The following is a 19,498-nucleotide window of genomic DNA, read 5'->3' as shown; positions in this document are numbered from 1 at the left end:
CATAGGTGACGTTGGAATTGATTTGTACTTTACATTCTTACCTGATACATAGGTGACTTTGAAATGGTTTTGTACCTTACATTCTTACCTGTTACATAGGTGACGTTTGGATTGTTTTGTAATTGACATTCCTACCTGTTTCATAGGTGACGTTGAAATTGTTTTGTAATAAACATTCTTACCTATTAAATAGGAGACGTTGAAATTGATTTTTGTTTTATCATTCTTACCCATTCCATACCTGACGTTGGACGTTGGATTGTTTTGTAATTAACATTCTTACCTGTTACATAGGTGACGTTGGAATTGTTTTGTAATTAACATTCTTACCTGTTACATAGGTGAAGTTGGAATTGTTTTGTAATTAACATTCTTAATTGTTACATAGGTGAAATTGGAATTGTTTTGTAATTAACATTCTTACCTGTTTCATAGGTGACGTTGGAATTGATTTGTACTTTACATTCTTACCTGATATATAGGTGACTTTGAAATGGTTTTGTACCTTACATTCTTACCTGTTACATAGGTGACGTTTGGATTGTTTTGTAATTGACATTCCTACCTGTTTCATAGGTGACGTTGAAATTGTTTTGTAATAAACATTCTAACCTGTTACATAGGCGACGTTGAAATTGTTTTGTAATAAACATTCTAAATTGTTACATAGGTGAAGTTGGAATTGTTTTGTAATTAACATTCTTACCTGTTTCATAGGTGACGTTGGAATTGATTTGTACTTTACATTCTTACCTGATATATAGGTGACTTTGAAATTGTTTTGTACCTTACATTCTTACCTGTTACATAGGTGACGTTTGGATTGTTTTGTAATTGACATTCCTACCTGTTTCATAGGTGACTTTGAAATTGTTTTGTACCTTGCATTCTTACCTGTTATATAGGTGACGTTTGGATTGTTTTGTAATTGACATTCCTACCTGTTTCATAGGTGACTTTGAAATTGTTTTGTACCTTGCATTCTTACCTGTTATATAGGTGACGTTGGGATTATTTTGTAATTAACATTCTTACCTGTTACATAGGTGACGTTGGAATTGTTTTGTAATTAACATTCTTACCTGTTACATAGGTGACGTTGGAATTGCTTTGTAATTAACATTCTAAATTGTTACATAGTTGAAGTTGGAATTTTTTGTAATTTACATTCTTACCTGTTTCATAGGTGACGTTGGAATTGATTTGTACTTTACATTCTTACCTGTTACGTAGGTAAAGTTTGTATTGTTTTGTAATTGACATTCCTACCTGTTATATAGGTGACGTTGGAATTGTTTTGTAATTAACATTCTTACCTGTTACATAGGTGACGTTGAAATTGTTTTGTACCTTACATCCTTACCTGTTCCATAGGCGACGTTGAAATTATTTTGTAATTAACATTCTTACCTATTACAAAGGTGACGTAGAAATTGTTTACCTTGCATTCTTACGTTTTATATAGTTGACGTTGAAATTGTTTTGTTGTTAAAATTCTTACCTGTTATATAGGTTGGCGTTGAAATTGTTTTGTAATAAGCATTCTTACCTGTTATATAGGTGACTTTTAAATTGTTTTGTAATTAACATTCTTACCTGTTACATAGGTGACGTTGAAATTGTTTAGTATCTTATATTCTTACCTGTTACATAGGTGACTTTGAAATTGTTCTGTACCTTACATTTATACCTGTTACATAGGTGACCTTGAATATGTTTGTAATTAATATTCTTACCTGTTACATAGGTGGCGTTGAAATTGTTTTGTAATTAACATTCTTACCTGTTACATAGGTGCCGTTGAAATTGTTTTGTACCTAACATTCTTACCTGTTACATAGGTGACGTTGAAATTGTTTTGTAATTAACATTCTTACCTGTTACATAGGTGACGTTGGAATTGTTTTGTAATTAACATTCTTACCTGTTACATAGGTGACGTTGAAATTGTTTTGTACCTTACATTCTTACCTGTTCCATAGGTGACGTTGGAATTGTTTTGTAATTAACATTCTTACCTGTTACATAGGTGGCGTTTAACTTGTTTTGTAATTAACATTCTTACCTGGTACATAGGTGGCGTTTAACTTGTTTTGTAATTAACATTCTTACCTGTTACATAGGTGGCGTTTAACTTGTTTTGTAATTAACATTCTTACCTGTTACATAGGTGACGTTAAAATTATTTAGTACCTTACATTCTTACCTTTTACAGAGGTGACATTGAAATTGTTTGTACCTTACATTCGTTCCTGTTACATAGGTGGCGTTTGAATTGTTGTGTAATTAACATTCTTACCTGTTACATAGGTGGCATTGAATTTGTTTTTTTTAATTAACATTCTTACCTGTTACGTAGGTGACGTTAAAATTGTTTTGTAATTAACATTCTTACCTGTTACATAGGTGACCTTGAAATTGTTTTGTTATAAACATTCTTACCTGTTACATAGTTGGCATTGAAATTGTTTTGTAATTAACATTCTTACCTGTTGCATAGATGACGTTGAAATTGCTTTGCAATTAACATTCTTACCTGTTACATAAGTGACGTTAAAATTTTTTTGTAATTAACATTCTTACCTGTTACATAGGTGGCGTTGAAACCTTTATGTGACACTGAGGAATCTGTCCTCATACGAACAAGCATCTGGTTACCACTGCTAGTATAGGATGGAGGAGAAGGAAGAGAATTTCCGCAATGTGACATTAACATTGTATTATTCAGAGTTGGGCCATCAAATATCTAAAATAAAAATTGACCAAAAATTGCATTTGTGCTTATAAAAGACTATACATAATTAACGATTAATTTCTATCATACCTTGAATGTAAAAAGATTAATTCTATCATACCTTGATGTAATGATTAATTCTATCCATACCTTGAATGTAACGATTAACTCTATCATACTTGGATGAGTAACGATTAACTCTATCATACCTTGAATGTAAATGATTAAACTCTAATCATTCCCTTGAATGTAACGATTAATTCTATCATACCTTGGATGTAATGATTAAACTCTATCATACCTTGGATTGTAATGATTAAAACTCTATCATACCTTGAAAAGTGTAACGATTAATTCTATCATACCTTGAATGTAACGATTAATTCTATCATACCTTGAATGTAATGATTAATTCTATCATACCTTGAATGTAACGATTAACTCTATCATACCTTGAATGTAACGATTAACTCTATCATACCTTGAATGTAACGATTAATTCTATCATACCTTGAATGTAACGATTAATTCTATCATTCCTTGAATGTAACGATTAACTCTATCATACCTTGAATGTAATGATTAACTCTATCATACCTTGAATGTAACGATTAACTCTATCATACCTTGAATGTAATGATTAATTCTATCATACCTTGAATGTAACGATTAACTCTATCATACCTTGAATGTAAAGATTATTCTATCATACCTTGAATGTAACGATTAACTCTATCATACCTTGAATGTAACGATTAACTCTATCATACCTTGAATGTAACGATTAATTCTATCATACCTTGAATGTAACGATAACTCTATCATACCTTGAATGTAACGATTAACTCTATCATACCTTGAATGTAACGATTAAAACTCTATCATACCTTGAATGTAACGATTAACTCTATCATTCCTTGAATGTAACGATTACTCTATCATTCCTTGAATGTAACGATTAATTCTATCATACCTTGAATGTAAATTCTATCATTCCTTTGAATGATACTCTATCATTCCTTGAATGTAACGATTAACTCTATCATACCTTGAATGTAACGATTAATTCTATCATACCTTGAATGTAACGATTAACTCTATCATACCTTGAATGTAACGATTAACTCTATCATACCTTGAATGTAACGATTAACTCTATCATACCTTGAATGTAACGATTAAACTCTATCATACCTTGAATGTAACGATTAACTTCTATCATTCCTTGAATGTAACGATTAACTCTATCATACCTTGAATGTAATGATTATTCTATCATTCCTTGAATGTAACGATTATTCTATCATTCCTTGAATGTAACGATTAACTCTATCATACCTTGAATGTAATGATTATTCTATCATTCCTTGAATGTAACGATTAACTCTATCATACCTTGAATGTAACGATTAATTCTATCATACCTTGAATGTAACGATTAATTCTATCATACCTTGAATGTAACGATTAACTCTATCATACCTTGGATGTAACGATTAACTCTATCATACCTTGAATGTAACGATTAACTCTATCATACCTTGGATGTAACGATTAACTCTATCATACCTTGAATGTAACGATTAACTCTATCATACCTTGGATGTAACGATTAACTCTATCATACCTTGAATGTAACGATTAACTCTATCATACCTTGAATGTAACGATTAACTTCTATCATACCTTGAATGTAACGATTAACTCTATCATACCTTGAATGTAACGATTAACTCTATCATACCTTGAATGTAACGATTAACTCTATCATACCTTGAATGTAACGATTATTCTATCATACCTTGAATGTAACGATTAATCTATCATACCTTGAATGTAACGATTAACTTTACTACTATCATACCTTGGATGTAATGATTAACTCCTATCATACCATTGAATGTAATGATTATTCTATCATACCTTGAATGTAACGATTAACTCTATCATACCTTGAATGTAAGATTAACTCTATCATACCTTGGATGTAACGATTAACTCTATCATACCTTGAATGTAACGATTAACTCTATCATACCTTGAATGTAACGATTAATTCTATCATACCTTGAATGTAACGATTAACTCTATCATACCTTGTAATGTTAATCGATTAACTCTATCATACCTTGAATGTAACGATTAACTCTATCATACCTTGGATGTAACGATTAACTCTATCATACCTTGAATGTAATGATTAACTCTATCCATACCTTGAATGTAACGATTAACTCTATCATACCTTGGATGTAACGATTAACTCTATCATACCTTGAATGTAACGATTAACTCTATCATACCTTGGATGTAATGATTAACTCTATCATACCTTGAATGTAACGATTAACTCTATCATACCTTGGATGTAATGATTAATCTATCATACCTTGAATGTAACGATTAATTCTATCATACCTTGAATGTAATGATTAATTCTATCATACCTTGATGTAATGATTAACTTCTATCATACCTTGAATGTAACGATTAACTCTATCATACCTTGAATGTAATGATTAACTCTATCATACCTTGAATGTAACGATTAACTCTATCATACCTTGAATGTAATGATTAACTCTATCATACCTTGAATGTAATACCTGATTAACTTCTATCATACCTTGAATGTAATGATTAATTCTATCATACCTTGAATGTAATGATTAATTCTATCATACCTTGAATGTAATGATTAACTCTATCATACCTTGGATGTAATGATTAACTCTATCATACCTTGAATGTAATGATTAACTCTATCATACCTTGGATGTAATGATTAAACTCTATCATACCTTGGAATGTAATGATTAACTCTATCATACCTTGAATGTAACGATTAACTCTATCATACCTTGGATGTAATGATTAACTCTATCATACCTTGAATGTAAACGATTAACTCTATCATACCTTGGATTATAATGATTAATTCTATCATACCTTGAATGTAATGATTAATTCTATCATACCTTGAATGTAATGATTAATTCTATCATACCTTGAATGTAATGATTAATTCTATCATACCTTGAATGTAATGATTAACTCTATCATACCTTGGATGTAACGATTAACTCTATCATACCTTGAATGTAACGATTAACTCTATCATACCTTGGATGTAATGATTAACTCTATCATACCTTGAATGTAACGATTAACTCTATCATACCTTGAATGTAACGATTAACTCTATCATACCTTGGATGTAACGATTAACTCTATCATACCTTGGATGTAATGATTAACTCTATCATACCTTGGATGTAATGATTAATTCTATCATACCTTGGATGTAATGATTAACTCTATCATACCTTGAATGTAATGATTAACTCTATCATACCTTGAATGTAATGATTAACTCTATCATACCTTGAATGTAATGATTAATTCTATCATACCTTGGATGTAATGATTAATTCTATCATACCTTGAATGTAATGATTAATTCTATCATACCTTGAATGTAATGATTAATTCTATCATACCTTGAATGTAACGATTAACTCTATCATACCTTGAATGTAACGATTAACTCTATCATACCTTGGATGTAACGATTAACTCTATCATAACCATTGAATGTAATTTTTAATCTATCATACCTTGGTAAATGATTAACTCTATCATACCTTGATGTAACGATTAACTCTATCATACCTTGGATGTAACGATTAACTCTATCATACCTTGAATGTAACGATTAACTCTATCATACCTTGGATGTAATGATTAATTCTATCATACCTTGGATGTAATGATTAATTCTATCATACCTTGAATGTAACGATTAACTCTATCATACCTTGAATGTAATGATTAACTCTATCATACCTTGAATGTAATGATTAACTCTATCATACCTTGGATGTAATGATTAATTCTATCATACCTTGGATGTAACGATTAACTCTATCATACCTTGGATGTAATGATTAACTCTATCATACCTTGGATGTAATGATTAATTCTATCATACCTTGAATGTAATGATTAACTCTATCATACCTTGGATGTAATGATTAATTCTATCATACCTTGGATGTAACGATTAACTTATCTATCATACCTTGAATGTAATGATTAACTCTATCATACCTTGGATGTAACGATTAACTCTATCATACCTTGGATGTAATGATTAACTCTATCATACCTTGAATGTAACGATTAACTCTATCATACCTTGGATGTAATGATTAACTCTATCATACCTTGGATGTAATGATTAACTCTATCATACCTTGGATGTAACGATTAACTCTATCATACCTTGGATGTAATGATTAACTCTATCATACCTTGAATGTAATGATTAACTCTATCATACCTTGGATGTAACGATTAACTCTATCATACCTTGGATGTAATGATTAACTCTATCATACCTTGGATGTAACGATTAACTCTATCATACCTTGAATGTAACGATTAACTCTATCATACCTTGAATGTAATGATTAATTCTATCATACCTTGAATGTAATGATTAATTCTATCATACCTTGAATGTAACGATTAACTCTATCATACCTTGGATGTAACGATTAACTCTATCATACCTTGAATGTAACGATTAACTCTATCATACCTTGGATGTAATGATTAACTCTATCATACCTTGAATGTAACGATTAACTCTATCATACCTTGGATGTAATGATTAATTCTATCATACCTTGAATGTAATGATTAACTCTATCATACCTTGGATGTAATGATTAACTCTATCATACCTTGAATGTAATGATTATTCTATCATACCTTGAATGTAATGATTAACTCTATCATACCTTGGATGTAATGATTAATTCTATCATACCTTGGATGTAATGATTAACTCTATCATACCTTGAATGTAATGATTAACTCTATCATACCTTGGATGTAACGATTAACTCTATCATACCTTGGATGTAACGATTAATTCTATCATACCTTGGATGTAACGATTAACTCTATCATACCTTGATGTAACGATTAACTCTATCATACCTTGGATGTAATGATTAATTCTATCATACCTTGGATGTAACGATTAATTCTATCATACCTTGGATGTAACGATTAACTCTATCATACCTTGGATGTAATGATTAATTCTATCATACCTTGAATGTAACGATTAATTCTATCATACCTTGAATGTAACGATTAACTCTATCATACCTTGATGTAATGATTAATTCTATCATACCTTGGATGTACGATTAATCTATCATACCTATCATACCTTGGATGTAATTAATGATTAACTCTATCATACCTTGGATGTAATGATTAACTTCTATCATACCTTGAATGTAATGATTAACTCTATCATACCTTGGATGTAACGATTAACTCTATCATACCTTGGATGTAATGATTAACTCTATCATACCTTGGATGTAACGATTAACTCTATCATACCTTGATGTAACGATTAACTCTATCATACCTTGATGTAATATTAACTCTATCATACCTTGGATGTAATACGATTAACTCTATCATACCTTGGATGTAACGATTAACTCTATCATACCTTGGATGTAACGATTAACTCTATCATACCTTGAATGTAATGATTAATTCTATCATACCTTGGATGTAATGATTAACTCTATCATACCTTGGATGTACATTAACTCTATCATACCTTGGATGTAATGATTAATTCTATCATACCTTGAATGTAATGATTAATTCTATCATACCTTGGATGTAATGATTAACTCTATCATACCTTGATGTAATGATTAATCTATCATACCTTGAATGTAATGTTAATGATTACCTTGATGTAATGATTAATCTATACCTTGGATGTAATGATTTCATACCTTGATTAATCTTATCATCATACCTTGAATGTAATGATTAATTCTATCATACCTTGGATGTAATGATTAATTCTATCATACCTTGGATGTAATGATTAACTCTATCATACCTTGGATGTAATGATTAATTCTATCATACCTTGGATGTAATGATTAACCTATCATACCTTGGATGTAACGATTAACTCTATCATACCTTGGATGTAATGATTAACTCTATCATACCTTGAATGTAATGATTAATTCTATCATACCTTGGATGTAACGATTAACTCTATCATACCTTGGATGTAATGATTAACTCTATCATACCTTGGATGTAATGATTAACTCTATCATACCTTGGATGTAATGATTAATTCTATCATACCTTGAATGTAATGATTAATTCTATCATACCTTGAATGTAATGATTAATTCTATCATACCTTGAATGTAACGATTAACTCTATCATACCTTGGATGTAATGATTAATTCTATCATACCTTGAATGTAATGATTAACTCTATCATACCTTGAATGTAATGATTAATTCTATCATACCTTGAATGTAACGATTAACTCTATCATACCTTGGATGTAATGATTAATTCTATCATACCTTGAATGTAATATTAACTCTATCATACCTTGGAATGTAATGATTAATTCTATCATACCTTGAATGTAATGATTAACTCTATCATACCTTGAATGTAATGATTAATTCTATCATACCTTGAATGTAATGATTAACTCTATCATACCTTGGATGTAATGATTAATTCTATCATACCTTGGATGTAATGATTAATTCTATCATACCTTGAATGTAATGATTAACTCTATCATACCTTGAATGTAATGATTAACTCTATCATACCTTGAATGTAACGATTAACTCTATCATACCTTGGATGTAATGATTAATTCTATCATACCTTGGATGTAATGATTAATTCTATCATACCTTGAATGTAATGATTAACTCTATCATACCTTGAATGTAATGATTAATTCTATCATACCTTGAATGTAATGATTAATTCTATCATACCTTGGATGTAATGATTAACTCTATCATACCTTGAATGTAATGATTAATTCTATCATACCTTGAATGTAATGATTAATTCTATCATACCTTGAATGTAATGATTAATTCTATCATACCTTGGATGTAATGATTAATTCTATCATACCTTGAATGTAATGATTAATTCTATCATACCTTGGATGTAATGATTAATTCTATCATACCTTGATGTAAGATTAATTCTATCATACGGATGTAATGATTAATTCTATCATACCTAGGATGTAACGATTAATTTTATCATACCTTGGATGTAATGATTAATTCTATCATACCTTGGATGTAATGATTAATTCTATCATACCTTGGATGTAATGATTAATTCTATCATACCTTGGATGTAATGATTAATTCTATCATACCTTGGATGTAATGATTAATTCTATCATACCTTGGATGTAATGATTAATTCTATCATACCTTGGATGTAATGATTAATTCTATCATACCTTGGATGTAATGATTAATTCTATCATACATTGAATGTAATGATTAATTCTATGTAATGATTAATTCATATACCTAGGATGTAACGATTACTTTTATCATACCTTGGATGTAATGATTAATTCTATCATACCATAGATGTAATGATTAATTCTATCTATTCTAAAGTTCGTGTCTTTTGTAACTTTTGAAAAATAACTCACCCGTGTGGAATAAATTCAATATTAGACAACCACTTATTGTGTATGCTCTGTATACCTTAACATAATCAAATGGACAATTGCCAGATCCTTCCAGTTCAAACTCGTTAAAAGTGAGCCGTATGTTACTGCTTGGTTCGACGGTAATTAACCATACACACTCTGTATTGTGTGGATAGTTGTTTGGGTAGTTGGCCGAGGTGAGAGTCCCTGCCGGAGTAGAGAAGTTTCCTCCGCATCCTTAAACAGTAACATTATAAAACATTTAAATAGTAGCACATTATGAGGTTTTAAAACAGTAAAATCACATCATTTGATTAAATAGTTCCTCCCCCTTTCCGATTATAGTCATATTAATGGTGGGACTTAATGACGTCACAACAAAAATAGAACTCAAACCATATCATTTTACTATTATCATGTTGGATGCATGATCTTTTTACCGACTTTGTAAAGTGGCGTTCGTTAAAAGAAATGTTTATATCGAAAATCGCTAAAAAAGATAAAGTAACGTTTATAATTTATGTCGCACTCTGTTATAAAACATCACTTCTCCCGACTGTATCATAGAGTGTACCATCAAAATTAATCTATATATCGTATACAGAACTACTTAAGAAATAACATGAATCTTTATTAAAATGTGTTAGAATTATTGTCCTTGTCATATAAAATTCATTAAATAAGTTCAATGATTGCACATGATCCAAACAATCATATGACTGGGATATTAAATAATTTAACAAAAACTTATTATGAAATGAAAAAGAATTAAGGGAAACGATTGTTATATATTTCCATTTGCTCGGGACTGACACTATATCACCTTATCAACCAAAAAGAGAATTTCTCCAATAGCTCCCGTTGGTGTAGTGATATGTATAACATGTATTGTGACGTCGTTCTGAATGACGTCATGACGTAACGACGCAATACTAAAACATAACGTGCTAGCACGCGTTATTCAATTTGTCTGCAATCCTGTGAGAATTATAGGACCTTAAATTCCCTAAGAAGGCAATTTAATTCTTTAACAATTTAATCCTTAAAGGAATATTTCCATGGAATACGAGGAAACAATACCAATATTTATGGCACTACATCCATGTAGCAAGTCAAAACAAGAGGCCAATGGGTCTAAACGGTCATCTGATTATTAGCACAAAACAACACAATCACAGTATAGTAGTGTCTAACAATTATGGCAATACAGAGGACTTCTGGTCAGTTATTCGCATAATGGTTATTCGAATAATTCGTTATTTGCATGAAAATTGCAGTCCCAATTTTTTTCTTTCTTCATCTATAAATTCCCACAGCGTGCTGATTGCATCGATTTTTATACGACTTCCGCTTACTCGAATATACCATTTGGGAATGCAATGACTAGCCGCAAGTTTTATGCTATATAGTATGAATGCAAAAAATACTTAATACGCTAGTTAATTGCAGTTTAAATTTGCATTAAATTTCTGAAATATAATCAATCTTATTTGCCACATCGACAACAATTCCGAAAGAAATTTCAAATCATATTTCATGATCGGCGAATGGAACAGATGACCTAAAAGCAATTTAAGTATATTAGTTAAGATCTAGAATAATTTATAAAACTTACCGCATGCCAAAACTAAGGAATGGGACAGGAACTGGAAGAGACAGCGCTTGATTGGACAGGTGTGTGTGACGCTATATGCGCCCCATCCCAACCCATTTCATGGTGTGGTATAAAAATTTCATTTAAATATTCAGCCCATTCTCTTTCTTACCTCCAGGGAGAGATCTATAAGATGCGTGGAATCCACGTCCAGTAATGGAGATATCACTGCGGAAACGTACAAACATCTGATTACCAGTAGCCGTAAACACTTGTGGCTGTGACTGAGTATGGCAAAGTGATGCTAGAAGTGGTGAAGTATTGTCCATTCCACCGTAAATCTGTCAGACAAAAACACTCTCGAGATTCAGCAAAACATTCTGCACGATTCGATCATATTTTATGTGTAACATTTGATTGACGATATATAGTTCAAAAGTGACAATTACTATCTGTAGAGCGGGTGTCCATATTTCGCCGTTATTTACTTGTTTTTCTCAGAGCAGGTTTTTATTATTTGTAAAAGAGATACAATTAACAGTTTAAATGAAAGATTTTTCCTATTTTTACAAAATTTAAATACGTACAAAAGTATAAATACTACATTTTGATATAAGTTACAATAACTCTCCATTACAGGAACCACTTTCCCATAGGGTGTCCACATTTCGCCATTTTTGTAAATAAAGACGATTTAAATGTAGATATAAAAATACATGAAGTAAATTTATGCCCATGCACTGTCATTTGATTATTAGAACCGCCAATTATTTCAAACTGTGTGGATTCAGACACAATAAAAAAACCTTTAAACAACATTTTCTATCAAGTCAATTTCATTGATACTCCCAGAGAAAGTTGTAGGCATTTCTATAGAACCATACCAGAAAAAGGATCGGACAAACGATGTGGAATGAAGATTTATTGACAACTAATGACATGATTACCAAGTTATCACTTGTTTTCATACAAAATGGCGAAATTTGGACCCCGGCGAAATAGGATACCCGCTATACATTGTAAATGATAAATTACTACTAAATCCATTGATACATACTTCAATTTATATCTCTATCTCACTAAAGCATACTACTAACACGTTATATCTCTATCTCACTGAAGCATACTACTAACACGTTATATCTCTATCTCACTGAAGCATACTACTAACACGTTATATCTCTATCTCACTGAAGCATACTACTAACAGTAAACTCTATCTCACTGAAGCATACACTAAACACGTTATATCTCTATCTCACTGAAGCATACTACTAACACGTTATATCTCTATTTCACTGAAGCATACTACTAACACGTTATATCTCTATCTCACTGAAGCATACTACTAACACGTTATATCTCTATCTCACTGAAGCATACTACTAACACGTTATATCTCTATCTCACTGAAGCATACTACTAACACGTTATATCTCTATTTCACTGAAGCATACTACTAACACGTTATATCTCTATCTCACTGAAGCATACTACTAACACGTTATATCTCTATAACACTGAAACAAACTACTTACACGTTATATCTCTATTTCACTGAAGCATACTACTAACACGTTATATCTCTATCTCACTGAAGCATACTACTAACACGTTATATCTCTATTTCACTGAAGCATACTACTAACACGTTATATCTCTATCTCACTGAAGCATACTACTAACACGTTATAACTCTATCTCACTGAAGCATACTACTAACACGTTATAACTCTATCTCACTGAAGCATACTACTAAAACGTTATATCTCTATCTCACTGAAGCATACTACTAACACGTTATATCTCTATCTCACTGAAGCATACTACTAAAAGGTTATATCTCTATTTTACTGAAGCATACTACTAACACGTTATATCTCTATCTCACTGAAGCATACTACTAACACGTAATAACTCTATCTCACTGAAGCATACTACTAACACGTTATATCTCTATCTCACTGAGGCATACTACTAACACGTTATATCTCTATTTCACTGAAGCATACTACTAACACGTTATATCTCTATCTCACTGAGGCATACACTACTAACACGTTATATCTCTATCTCACTGAAGCATACTACTAACACGTCACAAATCTATCTCACTGAAGCATACTACTAACACGTAATAACTCTATCTCACTGAAGCATACTACTAACACGTTATAACTCTATCTCACTGAAGCATACTACTAACACGTTATATCTCTATCTCACTGAAGCATACTACTAACACGTTATATCTCTATCTCACTGAAGCATACTACTAACACGTTATATCTCTATCTCACTGAAGCATACTACTAACACGTCACAACTCTATCTCACTGAAGCATACTACTAACACGTTATAACTCTATCTCACTGAAGCATACTACTAACACGTTATAACTCTATCTCACTGAAGCATACTACTAACACGTCACAACTCTATCTCACTGAAGCATACTACTAACACGTTATATCTCTATCTCACTGAAGCATACTACTAACACGTCACAAATCTATCTCACTGAAGCATACTACTAACACGTAATAACTCTATCTCACTGAAGCATACTACTAACACGTTATATCTCTATTTCACTGAAGCATACTACTAACACGTTATATCTCTATCTCACTGAAGCATACTACTAACACGTTATATCTCTATCTCACTGAAGCATACTACTAACACGTTATATCTCTATCTCACTGAAGCATACTACTAACACGTCACAACTCTATCTCACTGAAGCATACTAAGCATAACACGTTATAGCTCTATAACACTGAAGCATACTACTAACACGTTATATCTCTATCTCACTGAAGCATACTACTAACACGTTATATCTCTATCTCACTGAAGCATACTACTAACACGTTATAGGTCTATCTCACTGAAGCATACTACTAACACGTTATAACTCTATCTCACTGAAGCATACTACGAACACGTTATAGCTCTATCTCACTGAAGCATACTACTAACACGTTATATCTCTATTCACTGACATACTACTAACACGTTATATCTCTATTTCACTGAATCATACTACTAACACGTTATAGGTCTATTTCACTGAAGCATACTACTAACACGTTATAGGTCTATCTCACTGAAGCATACTACGAACACGTTATAGCTCTATCTCACTGAAGCATACTACGAACACGTTATAGCTCTATCTCACTGAAGCATACTACTAACACGTTATAGGTCTATCTCACTGAAGCATACTACTAACACGTTATATCTCTATCTCACTGAAGCATACTACTAACACGTTATATCTCTATCTCACTGAAGCATACTACTAACACGTTATATCTCTATCTCTCTGAAGCTTACTACTAACACGTTATATCTCTATCACTCTGAAGCTTACTACTAACACGTTATATCTCTATCTCTCTGAAGCTTACTACTAACACGTTATATCTCTATCTCTCTGAAGCATACTACTAACACGTTATATCTCTATCTCTCTGAAGCATACTACTAACACGTTATATCTCTATCTTCACTCTGAAGCTTACTACTAACACGTTATATCTCTATCTCTCTGAAGCTTACTACTAACACGTTATATCTCTATCTCTCTGAAGCATACTACTAACACGTTATATCTCTATCTCTCTGAAGCATACTACTAACACGTTATATCTCTATCTCTCTGAAGCATACTACTAACACGTTATATCTCTATCTCACTGAAGCATACTACTAACACGTTATATCTCTATCTCACTGAAGCATACTACTAACACGTTATATCTCTATCTCACTGAAGCATACTACTAACACGTTATATCTCTATCTCTCTGAAGCATACTACTAACACGTTATATCTCTATCACTCTGAAGCTTACTACTAACACGTTATATCTCTATCTCTCTGAAGCTTACTACTAACACGTTATATCTCTATCTCTCTGAAGCATACTACTAACACGTTATAGGTCTATCTCACTGAAGCATACTACTAACACGTTATATCTCTATCTCTCTGAAGCATACTACTAACACGTTATATCTCTATCTCTCTGAAGCATACTACTAACACGTTATAGGTCTATCTCACTGAAGCATACTACTAACACGTTATATCTCTATCTCTCTGAAGCATACTACTAACACGTTATATCTCTATCTCTCTGAAGCATACTACTAACACGTTATAGGTCTATCTCACTGAAGCATACTACTAACACGTTATAGGTCTATCTCACTGAAGCATACTACTAACACGTTATAGGTCTATCTCACTGAAGCATACTACTAACACGTTATAGGTCTATCTCACTGAAGCATACTACTAACACGTTATATCTCTATCTCACTGAAGCATACTACTAACACTTTATATCTCTATGTCTCTGAAGCATACTACTAACTCGTTATATCTCTATCTCACTGAGGCATACTGCTAACACGTTATAACTCTATCTCACTGAAGCATACTACTAACACGTTATATCTCTATTTAAGTGAAGCATACTGCTAAAGACAAAAGATATTTTCTGTCAATTTAAATGATGTATGTATTTACACTTCTGAATTACCTCAAGTCCATCAAAAGCACAGGTGGAATGTGTTTCGAAGTCAAAGTCATTGAGGGTAAGCTCTATCCGCAATCCAGAAACAATGTTGATTTGCCACTCGCAGACACGATGGTTGGGGTAATGGCCTGGGTAGTTTGGACTTGTGAAATTGGCTGCTGGCCTTGACAGGTATCCCCCACATCCTGTGTAAAACTTTCAGATTAAAATATAGGGCACCAACAAAGGCCTACATAATCGGTTGCCTGATCATAATTTCTCATTCAATGTCAACGATTTGTCTTAAAACTTACGAGTCACAACGAACTGTATATTATACTATTGTAAGCTATCTTATTGGGCACGATATGTCAAGGATACCACTACGTTCTCTCGAGGACTGTTACGATCTGATGATGTCTGCTACGTTTTACACGTTTTGATTTAGCTCCGATACATTTTTCACGGTCCGCCAAGGCTTATTAGGAATGATAGAATGATGCCGGGCCTTTTTTTAGAGCAAATGAAACAATATTTATTATTTAATGCCTATTTTTTTTAATTTAAAAACATTTTCATAACAAAATGTGTTAAAAGAAAAGAAAATCTAACCTATATTTGGTATTAATAGATAGTTTTTGTGTGTTTAATGTATTGTGCATTTCTCAACAGGTACTATTCCAGAAATACACAATAGAATTGTCAATGCCTCCTACTGCTCGAGACTTCTTCAATTGAAAAAAAATACCCCGGACATCGATATATATGAAACAAAGTACTATTTTTTTCAATCTGACCTAGACTTAAGCTACCATTGTTTGAGGGTTCAGATGTTTCTATTTGAATTATTTTCTGTTGGACCTAAACCACTTCATTTTGCTGATTCTTGCTATTACTGCACCAGATTATCGTGAAAGTGAATGTAGGGGTCATTTTGATTCTACTGTTCGAAGTGAGTAGTTCTCAATGATGTTGCTCATTATTGAATACTCAACATTAACATCAAAATGGAGAATTGCAATAATACCGTCAGTTAATATTTCAAAAGTTTGATATAGCCAAGTGTTTCTACGCAAATATGTTTTTTTCTGTAATGGTTCGCACTTATTCTGCCTTTTGTATTAAAAACTGTGGTATAATTTGATGGTTAAAATGTGTTTGATAATGACTACTTCTATTTATTAATTCAAATAAATCCAAGAAGTATCAAATATGAACCAGGCCGGGTAATGATACTCCATTATATACTGCTCGCAACGTAAGACCTATGTAGGACGCAACACGCCGTATCACATCGTGCTTTCAACCGCTACAAGCCGTGATGTGCCTTGATAGAACGCATCACAACGGCTATCATCCACCTTGGCTTGTCGTGAAAACCGTGATAAACCTGGACAAACCGGCACAAAACGTGTAGCCAATCTGCATCAACCGTGATATAACAAAAAAACGCAACAATGCTGCCCGTCCTTTACGGCCTCATACGCACTGCAACGTTTTGTTACGTCAATCCCGTTTTATTACGTCCTGTGGCCTTCACCGTCTGTACCGTGACTGCCGTGGTAAATTTTTTGAATTTTTTTGAACGCGGGCACCACGTTTTGTCCACGGTGGCCTGAAACGGGGATGCCGTGGCCGCCGGGAGTATAGTGTAAACCTAGCATAAGGGAGCAACACGTCTAGCAAGGCCACATACAGCTTGAGTAGTAAGGGTCAGTAGGAGATATAGCTGCGGGGATAGCTGTTATCGTGGCGGAGGACGAAGTTAATTGCGGAGCAGTGGACGACGAAAATTTGTTAGAGCTTGAAATTTCTCCGGGAAAGAGAATTCCATGGATGTCCATATCAGCGAAGACTTAACGGAGGAGCGGCAATCACAAGCAAAAGCACTTCTAGAGCAATTTCAGGATATTTGCCCGATATACATGTAACACACCGGATCAACACAACCTGTGATGATCCGATTAGAGTCAAAACATATCCAATTCCTAATGCCAAGCGCAAAGAGGTCCAAAAAGAAGTAAAGAAAATGGTGGAAATGTGTATAGTCGAACTATCTACGTTTGCTTACAATACCCCGATTGCCATTGCAAAGAAGGACATAACAATAGGGTTTGTATCGACTTTCGTATATATTGAGATATTGAGGATAATGACTCAACAACGATACATTATTCTCAAAAATTGACTTAGCAAGGATAACTCGCAGATACCAGTGGAGGACAGTTCAAGGCACATGAGACTCATTAAACCATATGATCAGGAAGATGCACCGACCACTACGTAGATGCCATACTTGGACACAACCCAACCTGGAAGGAACACATTAAGGATCTACGGGATCTCTTTACAAGGGTTCGAGACGTGAATCTAACAGTCAGACCTTCCAAGTGTATGATTGGCTACAGAACATATGGATTTGTAGGACACACTTTGGGCGAAGGGACAATCGCCATGGAGGATGATAAGCTGGAAAAGATCTGCGACTCTCATCAGCCAAAGACGAAAAAGTAAGTAAGAATTTTCCTCAGACTCAGTAGTGATTTAAAGGCTATCACTCTGTTCACCCATATTGGCTCCCCGGGATCCAGAGCCAAGCTTTAATCAAACGCTTCCGCCTCACACAATGCTCTTTCCAACCACAGCTGATTACAATTCATGCATTGTTGATCAACTGAAATTGTCAAAAAAAACCCCAAAAAAGTCCCTGTTGTTTTCCAATTAACCCTTAAATGTAGCATACTAACACCAATGAACAGCAGACCATATAGGTGACATTTAAATAGCTCCCACATGTAGATGGTGGATAAGAATGACTTACCATTTGAAGTATATTCCAGACGAAATCCATTGGAAGCGACACTAATATCAGACATGAAATGAACGCGCATTTTATTGGAGGTGGTGTTAACTGGAGGAGGCAGGTTTGAACCACAGAATTTCCCCAGGGATGTGGATGTTGCAGCCTCTCCATCACGAATCTAAAAACAAACAAACAAACAGACATGCAGTTAATCAAGTTTCTATTTTTTGCGGTAAATCAATTTAGTATTTTTTGAATTTATTTTCAT

The 19,498-nt window shown here is 32.9% G+C and overlaps 1 protein-coding gene across 1 annotated transcript in view; it reads right to left on the bottom strand.

Annotated features, from left to right (window-relative positions):
* The window catches only part of LOC138322026 (cubilin-like), a 157,923-nt gene that overhangs the window by 82,102 nt on the left and 56,323 nt on the right, over positions 1 to 19,498 (bottom strand). The window contains exons 21-25 of the mRNA XM_069266083.1: positions 19,249 to 19,408; positions 16,452 to 16,633; positions 12,064 to 12,232; positions 10,353 to 10,534; positions 2,584 to 2,746 (exon numbers count right to left, since the gene is read on the bottom strand). Coding sequence (XP_069122184.1) covers positions 2,584 to 2,746; positions 10,353 to 10,534; positions 12,064 to 12,232; positions 16,452 to 16,633; positions 19,249 to 19,408 — 856 coding nt within the window. The remainder of the gene's footprint in view (positions 1 to 2,583; positions 2,747 to 10,352; positions 10,535 to 12,063; positions 12,233 to 16,451; positions 16,634 to 19,248; positions 19,409 to 19,498) is intronic.

This window comes from Argopecten irradians, chromosome 4 (genome assembly GCF_041381155.1).
Source record: "Argopecten irradians isolate NY chromosome 4, Ai_NY, whole genome shotgun sequence".
Lineage (NCBI taxonomy): Eukaryota > Metazoa > Mollusca > Bivalvia > Pectinida > Pectinidae > Argopecten > Argopecten irradians.
Note: the sequence above shows the minus strand (reverse complement) of the source record. Positions and strands in the feature narration are given on the sequence as shown.